Genomic DNA, 12,567 nt, shown 5'->3' with positions numbered 1-12,567 from the left:
TTGATCCTTAAAAAAAACACAAATTCGACTTCATCAAAATTGAAAATTTCTGTTCTTTGGAAGACACTGTTAAGGAAATGAAAAGATAAGCCCCTGACTGAATCAAAACAAATATTTGCAAAACACACACTGAAGGTCTATATTCAGAATACACCAAAACTCAATAATAAGAAAACAAAACAACCCTATTGAAAAATGGCTTTAGAAGAAGATTTACTTTATTACACTTTACAAAAGAAGATACAGGATGGCAGTCAGGCACCTGAAACGATGCTCAGTGTTGGCCATTAGGGAAGCAAACTAAATCCACATGGGGTACCACCCCTGCTCGGAAGGCTGAAATCATGAAACTGACAGCACCAAGTGCTGGCCAAGGTGCATAGCAGCTGAAACTCATGCTGCCCTCTGCCCCTGCTTGCTCTGCTGCTGTTGGGCAGCCCTGATATGGTGAGGTTCCCAGAGGCATGTTGAGGTGTTTGGCTGGTGCAGCTGCCAGGCACAGAGCCCACATTGGGTTCCTGGTCTCAGCTTCTGATCCCTGCTGACCTTCTGCTCCCCTTGCCGTCTCTGATGGAGATTTTGAAACTGTTAGGAGGTAACCAAGCTCAGTGAAACGGTGAGCTCGTTGTCATTGGAATTCTTCATGCACAGGCTGGATCCTCTCTCTGGGAGCTACAGGATAGCTCAGAGACAAAAGACAACCCCAGCTGTGCAGCCCAGAACTCCATGGAGGGAGCAGCCCTATCAAGGGGCCTCTGGGGTCCCTGGGCTGGCCTCTGGCTTCTGGGGCAGGCTCTGTTCTTTGTGCTTGACTACAAGTGGCTTAGTTCTGAGAGATGATTATTTCTGGTCCCTACCTTGAGGTACAATTGGGACCTTGACCATGTCCTTGGGTTTATTTTAGAACTGATTTAAGAGTTGGTCATTGCAAAGGGGCTGCTTCCTTAGGAGCTCCCCTGGTATCTCTGAACTGGCCTCCAATGAACAGGCACGTTGCCAGTCCCTGGGCCACTGAGCTTTCGCCCACTGATGAGAGTGCCCTTGAGACTGGAGGAGGGTCAGAAGCATCAGAAAAAGCAGCTAATTGGTGAGAGGATGTATCCTTCTCACATGTTCACTTCATGTGTTGTCAGCAAGATATGCAGCTTTCGGAGGTGCTTCCTGGCCCCGTGGGAGGAGGGCAGGAGCTGGCGCTGCCATCTCTGTGGGCATGGAGTGTCCTGGGCTAGCAGGAATGACTTGAGGGCTCTGGGAGCCCAGCCACTCACATGGGGGTTGTGAAGTGTCTCCTTGGGGCAGGCAGGGGGAGTCCTGCCAAGATTGTTGCGGAGGTGGGAGTGGCCATTCCTAGCTTAGCAGGCTCCCTGCTGGTGTGGGGTCCTCCTCCTTCCAGGAGCTGATGGGTCACTCCTCGTTCTGAAGTCTCCCTGGACTTCACTCTTGGTCTGTGGAGGCAGCTACTTCTGGGACCACTTCCTGGTTCTGCTATTCTCTGACTTCTGTGAGTTGTCAGTTTACCTAGGTCAGGAGTGCATGGAAGTGCCAGCATGGTATAGATGCATAGCTGGCACAAATTCTCCCTTCATGCCTGCTGCCACTCACATCATTTCTGCCTCCCCATGGGCAGCTCATAGCGAGCCCCTAGGCTGGTGTGCACTGCACCAGGGCAGGGTGTCTCACTCTTGGCACTGTTGACATTTGGACCAGATATTGTGTGATGGGGGCTGTCCTGGAGAATGTTGAGCAGGACCCCTGGCCTCCACCTGCTGAATACTAGTAGCATCCCAGCCAAGTGGTGGCCACGAAAAGCATGAAAGGGTCCAGGAAGAGCAGAGGAAGGCGCAGCAGCTTAGACCCGGTGCTCCTTGGTGTGGGAGCACCAGTCCCAAGGGCTGGGACTCAGCTTCATGGCCCCTTCTGCCCACTCACCCAGCAAAGAGGTGGAGTCGGGTCCACCCAGCCCTCCTATACCTATGCCTGGTACGTGTGTACCCAGTGTGTGGGTGTGGCTGAGCCAGGAGAGCATCTCAGCGGGGAGCCTGTGGGACCCAGTGCTGTGTCCAGGTGTCATCTGCACGTGTGTGCTGGGGCTGGGTGCATCAGGGGATGCACATTTTCTCTGCCATGGCTTGTTAAGGATTGAAGTGACAGGCTTCACTCCCAACCACAGCAGAGGCTCATTTGTGAAACGATACCTGAATTGACCGTGCGGCTGCCCACAGGGGCTCACTGTTCCCCCACATAGTCCATCAGGGAGTTGTGGCAGTCTGAGTCCCAACTGTACCTTGTACTGTCGCTTCTCCCAGTCTGTTGCTACCTGGTCCAGGCCTCTGTCATTCCCTTCTCTGCCGCGGCAGGTCCTCCTCCTGGCTTCCTGACGCCCTATGCTACTCTCTTGCAGCCTGTCCTCCCCATAGCAGCCGCCCAAGCCATGCTCTGCAGGGACGTCACCCCCACTCCAAACTGGCAGCAGCTGTCATGAGACCCCTGCCTACCTGGCCAACCTGGCCTCCCACCAGGACAGGGCTGTGTCCCTCACCTCCCCCTGGCTCATCTTGTTGGGCAACTGAGCACCTTCCTTCCAAGTGCCCAGGCCTCAGACAAAAGGAAAGCTGCTGTTGGACGGATATGGGTGGTGGCCGGTGCACAGCCCTGGCCCCTGGAAAAGGATGTGCACCTCTGCAGGAGGGCCACTCCCCAGCCGCACCTGGGGCATACAGCGCGTGAGCGCAGCCTGCGAGGAGTGCTGGTCCTAGGACAGGAAACCCCACTTTGCTCCAGTGATGGTCAGATGGGCGTTAGCACACAGCAGCCCCGGGGGCCATGGTGAGATGCTCCTCCTGACCTGAGATTCGCTCTTCTGCTTCTGTGCTGTCACCATGTTCTTGATTTTGAGTGGCCTTATTTCACATGTATCCTGAAGATGGTTGAGTGCAGGGAAACACCGCGTGCCTCGTCCACACAGCCCGCCTGGGCAGGAGGATGACAGCATCCCCAGCCCAGCACGAGGGTGGTCCCCCTTCTCAGATCGGCCATTTCCTTCCCTCCCCGTCAGATGGCAACAGCCTATTTGACTCCATGGCCAGCGGGATGCGCCTGGTTGTCAGCTGCATCTCCTCCTTCCTCATCCTGTCCCTGCTGCTCTTCATGGTCCACCGGCTGCGCCAGCGGCGCCGGGAGCGCATCGAGTCCCTGATTGGAGCAAACTGTGAGTGCCCTCTGAGGGCCACAGCCCTGGTCCCCATCCCCACCCCAGGTCACCCCTGTCTTCGTGAGCTCCCCATCCCTGGACAGAGAGGGCAGAGGCAGGTGAAGGGCCCCCTGGTCAGATTTGAATGCCGCATGTTGTGGGGTCTGTGTCCTCACCTGTGGGCCAGGAAAGTTCTTGCCAAGACCCTCCTTACTCCTCCCAAACCACAGGGTGGGCAGAACTCGGAGGCCTCTGAGGGTCAGAGGCCTGGATCACCCCCCTGCTGGAGGGTTGTGGGCAGCCAGAGGCTGGGTCTGGCAGAAGTGTCAGCCCAGAGGGACAGATGGGTGTGGTGAGGTTGGGACGTGCCACGGAGCACACCGGGGGTCTCATGGGGATGCCAAATGTGGCTGAGGGGTAGGCAGCGGGGCCAGGTGTGTACACTCAGGTACGGCAGGCCCAGCCTGAGGGTGGGGGGCTCAGGAGCCAGGCAGCCTGCCCCCAGTGACTTGTCTCTGTTCCCGTTCCACACTTTTGATGGCCCAGTGCACCACTTCAACCTCGGCCGCAGGATCCCTGGCTTTGATTACGGCCCAGACGGGTTCGGCACAGGTCTCACGCCGCTGCATCTTTCTGATGACGGAGAGGGTGGGACTTTCCACTTCCACGACCCTCCACCTCCCTACACAGCATACAAGTACCCGGACATCGGCCAGCCCGACGACCCCCCGCCGCCCTATGAGGCCTCCATCCACCCGGACAGTGTGTTCTATGACCCTGCAGGTGCCTGACTCCCCAGGGAGAGGGAACACCTTGTCAAGTAACCTGGCACGTGGGGCCAGGCCCAGCACTCCTGCCCAGCTGCAGAGGCCTGGGGCCTCACTTCTTTCCGGCTTTGTCTTTGGTTTTTCCTGTAAGGCTTCTCCTGGGGCTGCCCGTGCAGAAGGGATCCTGATCTCCCTGCCTGGCCGCCCCTGGCGATCTGTGCAGAGAGCTCTGAGGAGGCCTGAGACCCCTCCCTCCTCCCTCCCTCCCTTCTGTGAGCACCTGTCACCTGGGCAGCCCTCAGGGCCCTCATCCCAGCTCTAGAGACCTGGGGAGCCGGGCACCGGCAGTTGTGAGCACAGGGCTGGCCCAGACCCAGGAGCCAGTCACTTGTCTGTAAAGACACATAAGTTGGAGACACCATGGTGACAGCCCCTCGTGTCATGTCAGGAGGCAGCTCTGTGAGGTGGGAGGAAAGCGTGGCTTCTGTGCCACTGGCCCATAGTTGGAATCTGCCACCCATCTGACGGTGGCACCATTCCTCAAGGCTGCGTAGCTAAGGAGAGGCAGGCCCCCGACCCCTGGCCTGTCCCTGTCTCTGGTGAGCAGTGCAGGTGTCCCATCCCATCTTCCTGTGCATTAGGCCCCCTAACACACACAAACCTGTAGTGTACTTGGCAGGCAGTGCCACCCCAAGGCGGCTGTCTCCTTGCACGCCCGCACATCTCAGCAGAATGGGCATTGTGAGGCTGGTGCTGCTGTGCCAAAAGATCCGAGTCCTATTTGTTTGGTCAGCTGTCACAGCTCTTGCATGATCTGGGGGTGCAGAAAAGACTTGGATTTGACCCCTGCCCTCAGGACACAAGATTGTCACAGTCTTCCAGGGTAGGACCAGCTTCCTACAAGGGATGCCAGTGGGTGGCAGCAGATCCCAGATACCTCAGTGGGCCAGGCTGCAGAGCAGGGTGGGGGCTGTGAGGGGCTGACCAGGAGGGAGGATGCGTAAGCTGTTAGCTTTCAGACAGCACGGCCTGTGGTAATGACAAGCAGGCAGCCCAGGCACAGTGGCTCACACCTGTAATCCAGCACTCTGGGAGGCTGAGGCGGGAGGAGGGGTCTCACTATGTTGCCCAGGTTGGTTTGAGAGCAGCCTGTGAGACCTCCATCTCCACAAAAAATTCAAAACTAGCCATGCATAGTGGGCACACCTGTAGTGCCAGTTACTGGGCAGGCTGAGACTGGAGGATCACCTGAGCCCAGGAATTCTAAGCTGTCATGAGCCATGGCACGTCACTGCACACCAGCGTGCAGTCTTTTAAGATCCTGTCTCTTAAAAAAAAAAAAAAAAAAAAAAAACAAGTAATAAAGATCGGGCAAAACAAAGCGAGTGGACTCCTTACCACACAGCCTGCCTTGGATCAGAGCTTCCTGCAGACACCTGTGTGGTTTCCAGGCCGCTCCCTGCAGCCCTGTTGCCCACACGACGGTTGTCACATTCCAGCTGCAGTCCTGAATGTTGTTCCACCCACCTGGGACCAGTGCCTTCCTAATGACAAACACCCCCTGACTTCCAGCTGAGCCGCGTCTTCACCCGTACTGAGTCTGAGACAGTTTCCCTTTGGGCCCCTCTGTTCTAGTGACTGCTGGTCAGTGTGTCTCCCCGACCTGACACCGATGGTGGGACAGGCGTGTGTCTGCCATTTGAGATGTGTCCTGCACCTTGCATATACCAGGTTCCCAGCCACAGGGAGCAGTAGGTACAACAGGGGTCATGTGGGGCAGGCTCCTCCTTCAAAACTGAGGCCCAAGGGAGCCACCCAGGTGTTGCTCACCACCCAGCTTCACAGGGGCGTTCAGGCAGGAGGAGTGTCTCCTGGTTCTGCCCAGCTACCCTGCATCCTCTGTCCAGGCCTGTATCTGTCTCTGACACCCTTCTGTCTCTCCCTGCAGACGATGATGCTTTTGAGCCCGCGGAGGTCAGCCTGCCAGCCCCTGGGGATGGTGGGAGTGAAGGTGCATTACCCCGGCGCCTGGAGCAGCCTCTGCCCACTGTGGGGGCCTCTCTGGCAGACCTGGAAGACTCTGCCAACAGCAGCAGCTCCCTGCTTGTGCCCCCTGACCCTGCCCAGAGTGGGAGCATCCCAGCTGCAGAGGCACTGCCAGGGGGCGGCCGCCACAGTCGCAGCTCCCTCAATACTGTGGTGTAGACGGCCCGGCCTGTACCCCAACGGTCTGGGAGCACCTGTCTGTTGTCGAAAACACCGGTCCCTGGGGAGACTTGAAAGGCCCCTGTCCCAGCCTGGACGCCGCGCACTGCCGCACATCACTGGTGGGCATGCGTGTGTACATAGAGACCACAGCCCGCCTCCTGCCAAAAGAAGTGATGGCCTGCACGGAGCTTCCTTGAGGGCTGCAGAAACATGCTTAGCTTTGGATCACTGTCTTCGCCTTTATAGATGGCAGAAGAGTGACAGAATTCGTTCAGACCACACATTTTAGAGGCAGGGAATGAAGAAGGTACTGTGGGCCATGGCCACACCCAACGCGTCTGTGGTGGGCCTGCTCGCTGCAGTGTGCTGTCCAGAGACCTGCTGACCCAGTCTGGGATGGGCACAGCGGGGGCTGCCACGGTGCCCCTCGCTGGCCACCCTCAGGAGGGGCCTCTGGACTGTCGGTGTGGTGTAGGCAGTGGGTCTGCTTCAGGGAGGCAGCCTCTGAGATTGTCACAGTGGCTGCACTGAAGACGGCCCCACAAGCCCAGTTGTGAATATCAGGGTGGCCCTGCCCCTGGCTGGGAGCTCCCTTGGGGCTCTGGAAGCTGAACCCCTGAGAAGGAGAGCTTGGAAGGAGGTTGAGCTCTTCACTGTGTCTTTCCATCTGAGCTCTGCGGCAGGAGGCCTGACCCCACCCCATCAATCCCTCCCAAGCATTGCTGTGCATGGCTCCCTCAGGAAGAAGCTCTGAAGCAGGGCTGTGCTCTGCTGGGCTCTGGAGACTGAGCTGCCTCCTGTCTCTCCACTCTGGAGCCCTGGGCTCTTGCCTCCTGTTGAATTGCCGCTGGGCCTGCCCCCGACCCTGTTTGTGCCAGAAAGGGTTGCTTCATTGCAGGAGGGGTGGCTGAAACCACCATCCTGGGCTGCATCTTTCTCCTTAAAGTCCACTCCTTACATCACCGCAACTGCTGCAGCTCAGTGCCCAGCGGCCGCATGCACACCTCCGGGCCCCTCCTCAGCAGCGCAGGGGCTGGGGGCCCTGCCTGGGACCCTTTTGCCTGAAGGACCCTGTTGCCTGCGCCTGGGCAGTGGTCTTGTTGCCTGACACAGGGCCTTTAACATTTCTGAGGTTTGGAGATTAAGCGGGTTCTGTGCGATTTTTAGCACATCCATCTTTTCTACGTTGAATGTCTGGATCTTTCCTTTATATGTTTGTGTCTCTGTGTGTGTATGTGGCCAAGCGTTTGCAGGTGAGGGTGGCACATGGAACTTTGCAGGTCAGTGGGGGCCCACTCTTCCAGGGTCATCGACATCCTGGGCTGTGCTGAGGCAGGGCTGTCTCAGTCTTTCCAGACCTGCAGGGGCAGCACTTGGGAGGCCTGGCTGAAGCATGCAGTTCTGTGGCGCTGCTCAGGGACAGACTCCATCCACAGTCCACTTCTTGACACATTCTCACACTGTGGCTGGAGACCCATTTTTTCCATCCTGTGTGGAATGAGAATCTTGAGTTACCCATGGACAGACTCGACCTTTGTGCCAGAGCTGTGAGTGAGTTTTGTCACTGAATTGCCTGTCCCTGACCTTGGCCTGCTGGAGCATGATGCTAGAGGCTGTGTGCGGGCAGGCTTGCGCTCCTCTTGGAGAAGGGCTGCTACTTCTTGAGAAGGAAGTTCTGGTCACAAGAGTCCCCCGCTGGCTGCAGAAGACAAAGCAGGAAGCACGTCATGTATCCCACATGCACTGGGGCGTGGCAGCCAGGTTCCAGAGCAGCAGGCATGTGCGTTATGGGTGCCAGGTGGCCAGTGAAGGCCTGGGGACCACGCAGCAGAGTCCCCCATGGGCCTGAGCCTGAGAGCTTAGAGGGTTCCTGCCTGGCCTCAGAACTGGGTGTGCAGGACGGTGGCTGGCATGAGATGTGTGGGACTGGGATGCTTCCTTTGGGGACCAGAGGAACATTAGGGCCAGTCAGACGCATAGGGGGCAGCGAGGCAATGGGGTAAAGTGGACCATGCAGGCTGCAGAGGGTAGGCCTTGGGCTGGCTAGGGGTTACTGGGTGACCCCTTCCCCATGCGCCTTCACAAGCACTCAGGCCACTGGCACATGACGCCAGTCATAAGGTCCACATGGCAGAGCTGCCTGGAACACCACTGCCTCTGTGGCTCCAGGAGGCCCTTGGGGGCGTGAGGAGAGCTGGACTCGCTCATCTGTCCTTGCACCGCCATCCAGAATGCCCCCTTTGCAAGGCCTGCTGCAGCTCCCAGTCTGACCAGCAAGTCCCGGGGCCACCCTTGCCGAACCTTGTGCTCCAGGGGTCCTCCTCCCCTAGGACCACCTTGCCACAGTTTCTCGGAGACCAGGTGCCCTTTGACCTGCCATGTGGAGGTGGGATTTGATACTGTACATTGTCTTGGTGCCTGTTTTTTTTATGTTTTCCTTTCATTAAGGGTTTTTAGTTTTTGGTTGGGTTGACACTAACTTTTCTTAAGATGCTGTGAGAACCATTTCATCCAAATGCCAAATAAACTTGTGTTCTGGAAGAAGCATGGTCAGTCCTTGGTGTGACCCCCACGGCTGCCACAGGCTAAGGTGGAAGAGACTGGGTACCCACCTTTCAGCAGAATGCTCCTAGGGTTTGCAGCCCTTGCAGGCGTCCAGCAAACCCCCCGAGGACCAGGCAGAGCTGAGCCTGGAGCCCCCAGGTAGGGTGTGCAGGGAGAGCAGCAGCCCTGAGCTGCCTACAGCTATCCTGCAGCACCCAGCCTCACTCGGGGCATTGGCTGCTGCCTTGGCAGGTGTTGCTGACTTGCACAGGATCCACATAGAGGCTGCTTGACACCATCTGGGAGCCAGCATGGGACAGGGTGTCTGGGCAGGGCTTGGAACCTGGCCGTCAGCCCCATCTGCTCTAAGCTCCCCTCATCATCCAGGTGGCTGGAAATAGCCCCTCCCTCCAGTCCAAGCCACCTAGTATTACAAAGTAGCCTAGGTCCTCTGCAGCCTCTTCACACATGTTCAGTGGTGCCATCTCTGGGTCTCAGAGGGTAGGGGGCCCAGGAAGTGTGATTGCATGCCCTGCTGTGGGGGCATTCCAGGTGTGTATACTTGGGGGAAGTCTGGTGGCCGGACACGAGAGGGATCAGGGTTAGGAAAGGAGCTGGTAAGTCCCTTGGCAGGGATGGGAGCCTCAAGGATGCGGCCCCCGTTTGTTTTTTTTTTGTTTTTTTTTTTTTTTTTGAGACAAAGTCTCGCTCTGTCACCCAGGCTGGAGTGCAGTGGCCGGATCTCAGCTCACTGCAAGCTCCGCCTCCCGGGTTTATGCCATTCTCCTGCCTCAGCCTCCCGAGTAGCTGGGACTACAGGCGCCCATCACCTCGCCCGGCTAGTGTTTTGTATTTTTTTAGTAGAGACGGGGTTTCACCGTGTTAGCCAGGATGGTCTCGATCTCCTGACCTCGTGATTTGCCCGTCTCGGCCTCCCAAAGTGCTGGGATTACAGGCTTGAGTCACCACGCCCGGCCGGCCCCTCATTTTTTATCCCATCTTCTGGGGCAGGAGTGGAGTGCTGGTGTTGAGTCCTGGGCACACAGGTCGCTGTCAGCACTCTGGACAGAGCCCCGAGCCCTGCCTCTGGGTAAGGACCATCTTCCCATCCCCAGTGTGGGTAGGGCCCTGCCCTCTGGCAATTGGAAAGAGGCGTGGGGTGCAAAGAAGTCCCCTCCTCTGACCTCCTGCAGGGCTCCGTCTTGGCCTGGATCCAAGGGGGGGCATGGACCCGGGGAAGGAGGCAGGCTGTGGTCTTGGGATGGGGTGGCAGTTCCAGGCCCATAGTGGGGCAAGAGATCCTACACCTTCCTCCTATCCTTGCCCCGAAAGTCATGGGTGCTGGGGTCCAAGGTGCCCTCACTATTTGACCTTTCTTGCTGGTGGCTTTGACGTGTCATTCTGGTCCCCAGTCTCTGTTTCCTGGACTGTAAGTGGGGATAATAATAGGTCACCCCTCCCCTGCAGGATTAACCTCAGCGATTGTTGCTGGCACTCAGTGCAGCCCTGGGACCAGAGCGTACCTGGGTGAGTTTGGAGAGCTTGCTGTCTTCTTGGTGGCTCTGCCTGGGGACTGCCTCCTCCCACCCTCTCCTCAATAGCCATGCCCCGAGCCCACCTAGCTAATGAATACATACGTAGCAGCCAGGCCAGCAGCCTGGCCACTTTCTAGTCTTTCCTAGCTGCGGCTGCCACTGAGCCACACGCGCCCCTGGCATCGTGCTCGCCTTCCTTGTGGTGCAGCTGGTATGGCGCAGACTCTGAGAGTGGGCACTAGGACTCTGCCTGTCTGGTCTCCAATCTATCCTCTCTTGCCATGCTCCACCACCCCTTAGGTCTTGCCACTGGGGGTGGGGAGGGACTGGGGGCAGAAAATACTGGGGTAGGGGTGACAGGAGAGAGGGTTCTTCACTGGCCTCCCCTGGCCTAAGCCCCTGGCCTACTTCATTCTTGGACTCCAGCTGATGGCGTGGGGCTTAGAGAGGGCCCAGATGACTGGCCTCTCAGCTCAGACTGCTGCCCACTGTCTCCATAGGCGCCTGCTGATACGACTCCCAGGACCCCACATGTGGTGAGGACAGAGTGTCATGTGAGGCTGTGTGAGATCAGTCTGTGTCCTGGGACCACCAGAGCATGTGCCTGTGGTGCAAGAGTGGCCAAGAGACAGTCTGCACCCTGTACTCTGTGGTCTTTGCAGGTTTCTGTCTGTAGTCCTCTGCCCCAGTGACTGGGCATCAGTGCAAGTTTGTGACTGTCCCCCTGTGTGTGAGTCTGGGCCTGCTGTGACCGTCGGTCCTGAGTCAGTCAAGGCTGGTGTGCCACTGTGGCCAGCCCAAGCGTGTGCAGGTGATAGAGGTCCCAGTGTGGGTGTGCAGCTGTGTGACGGAGACCCTTCCGCCTTCATCTCACCATGGGGCAGTCAACCTGGAGACTAGATGGCTAGGTCAGATGCAGGGTACAAGAGAAGGGGGGCGCTGTGACCTGTTCAGGTGTGGGGGAAGCAGGGAGCTGGGTTTCCTGAGGCTGGGCTATCCTCTGGGTGTATGGGGGCCACCCTCTGCTGCACCCCCAGGCTGCCTCCCTGACTCCCCCACCCCAAAGACCCCAGTCCTTGTTCTCACAGGCCCCACCCACTGGAAGAAGCTGGCCCCAGCCTGTGGGGGCCCAGGCCAGTCCCCCATCGACACTGAGCTTCACAGGGTCCAGCGGAACTCTACCGTAGTAGACCTTCATCTTCCAAGGCTATGACTCAGCACCTCGAGGACCTTGGACCCTGGAGCCACACAGGTCAGCACCCTGCGGTCAGGATCCCTCCTAGGCAGGGGCAGGAGCTCCACACAGGGCATGAGAGCTCCTGCGTGTACACAGGGACCAGGACTCCCTACACATGGGAGCTGAGACACCCTACAGGGCCAAAAACCCTCCACAGGGGCTAGTTCCACAGGGAAGGAGCATCCTCACATAGCAGTCCAGATGCGCCCTCTGTGTAGGCGCCAGGCCCCACCCTACAAACCACAGCCAGCCGTGGCCCCTGAGGACCAGCAGTCAGGGTCTCTGGCAGGGCCAGGATCCCTGACCACACACAGCTGGACTCAGCTCCACCCCAGGAGGGCTGCCCTCTGCCCTCTTCCTTGCCATGCTGGGTGTAGGTGGGGAGGGTTTCCCCTGCCGTCTGGAGCTCTGCTCTGCTGACCAGCAGGAGCCCTGGACACCATGGGTCCCATTCAGTGGAGGCAATGGGGCCCCACTGGAAAACAGCCTGGCCTGAGGAAGGGCCTCTGCTCATACCCTGTGTCCTAATGGCACAAGGTGGGCAGGTGGTGAAGTAGAAAGGGTGTCATGTGCCTCCTCCCCGTCATTGCTACTCTGAATGGACGCTGATCCTCAGAACCACCTGGAGACTCGGGGGAGCTGGGCTGCTGTTGCCTGCCTACCGCACACTGCAGCTGCACTTCAACTGAGCGGGGGCTGGAGCTGAGCAGACTGGGAGCACGACCAGGACAGGCAGAGCCAGGCTATGGAGGTAGACTCGGGCATGAGGTGGGGTGGCCGGAGTGCTCCCACGGAGGTGAGAGAGAGCAAGGTGGGGGCAGCTGGGTGTCTCGCCCCATACCGCTCACGTATAACTTCCGCCCACAGCAGCCTCTTTTTTTTTTTTTTGAGACGGAGTCTCGCTCTGTGGCCCGGGCTGGAGTGCAGTGGCCGGATCTCAGCTCACTGCAAGCTCCGCCTCCCGGGTTCACGCCATTCTCCTGCCTCAGCCTCCCGAGTAGCTGGGACTACAGGCGCCCGCCACCTCGCCCGGCTAGTTTTTTGTATTTTTTAGTAGAGACGGGGTTTCACCATGTTAGCCAGGAT

The 12,567-nt window shown here is 58.2% G+C and overlaps 1 protein-coding gene across 4 annotated transcripts in view; it reads left to right on the top strand.

Annotated features, from left to right (window-relative positions):
* DGCR2 (DiGeorge syndrome critical region gene 2) overlaps positions 1-8,706 on the top strand; it is an 86,513-nt gene extending 77,807 nt beyond the window's left edge. For 3 of the 4 annotated variants that reach the window (XM_010356346.2, XM_030915864.1, XM_030915865.1), the window contains 3 exons: positions 3,056-3,208; positions 3,737-3,973; positions 5,906-8,706. In XM_010356346.2, coding sequence (XP_010354648.1) covers positions 3,056-3,208; positions 3,737-3,973; positions 5,906-6,162 — 647 coding nt within the window. In that variant the 3' untranslated portion in view covers positions 6,163-8,706. Of the gene's footprint in view, positions 1-3,055; positions 3,209-3,736; positions 3,974-5,592; positions 5,713-5,905 lie in introns of all 4 variants that reach the window. The other variant, XR_004052909.1, reaches the window with a different exon arrangement.
* The last annotated feature ends 3,861 nt before the right edge of the window (positions 8,707-12,567 follow it).

This window comes from Rhinopithecus roxellana, chromosome 13 (genome assembly GCF_007565055.1).
Source record: "Rhinopithecus roxellana isolate Shanxi Qingling chromosome 13, ASM756505v1, whole genome shotgun sequence".
Lineage (NCBI taxonomy): Eukaryota > Metazoa > Chordata > Mammalia > Primates > Cercopithecidae > Rhinopithecus > Rhinopithecus roxellana.
Note: the sequence above shows the minus strand (reverse complement) of the source record. Positions and strands in the feature narration are given on the sequence as shown.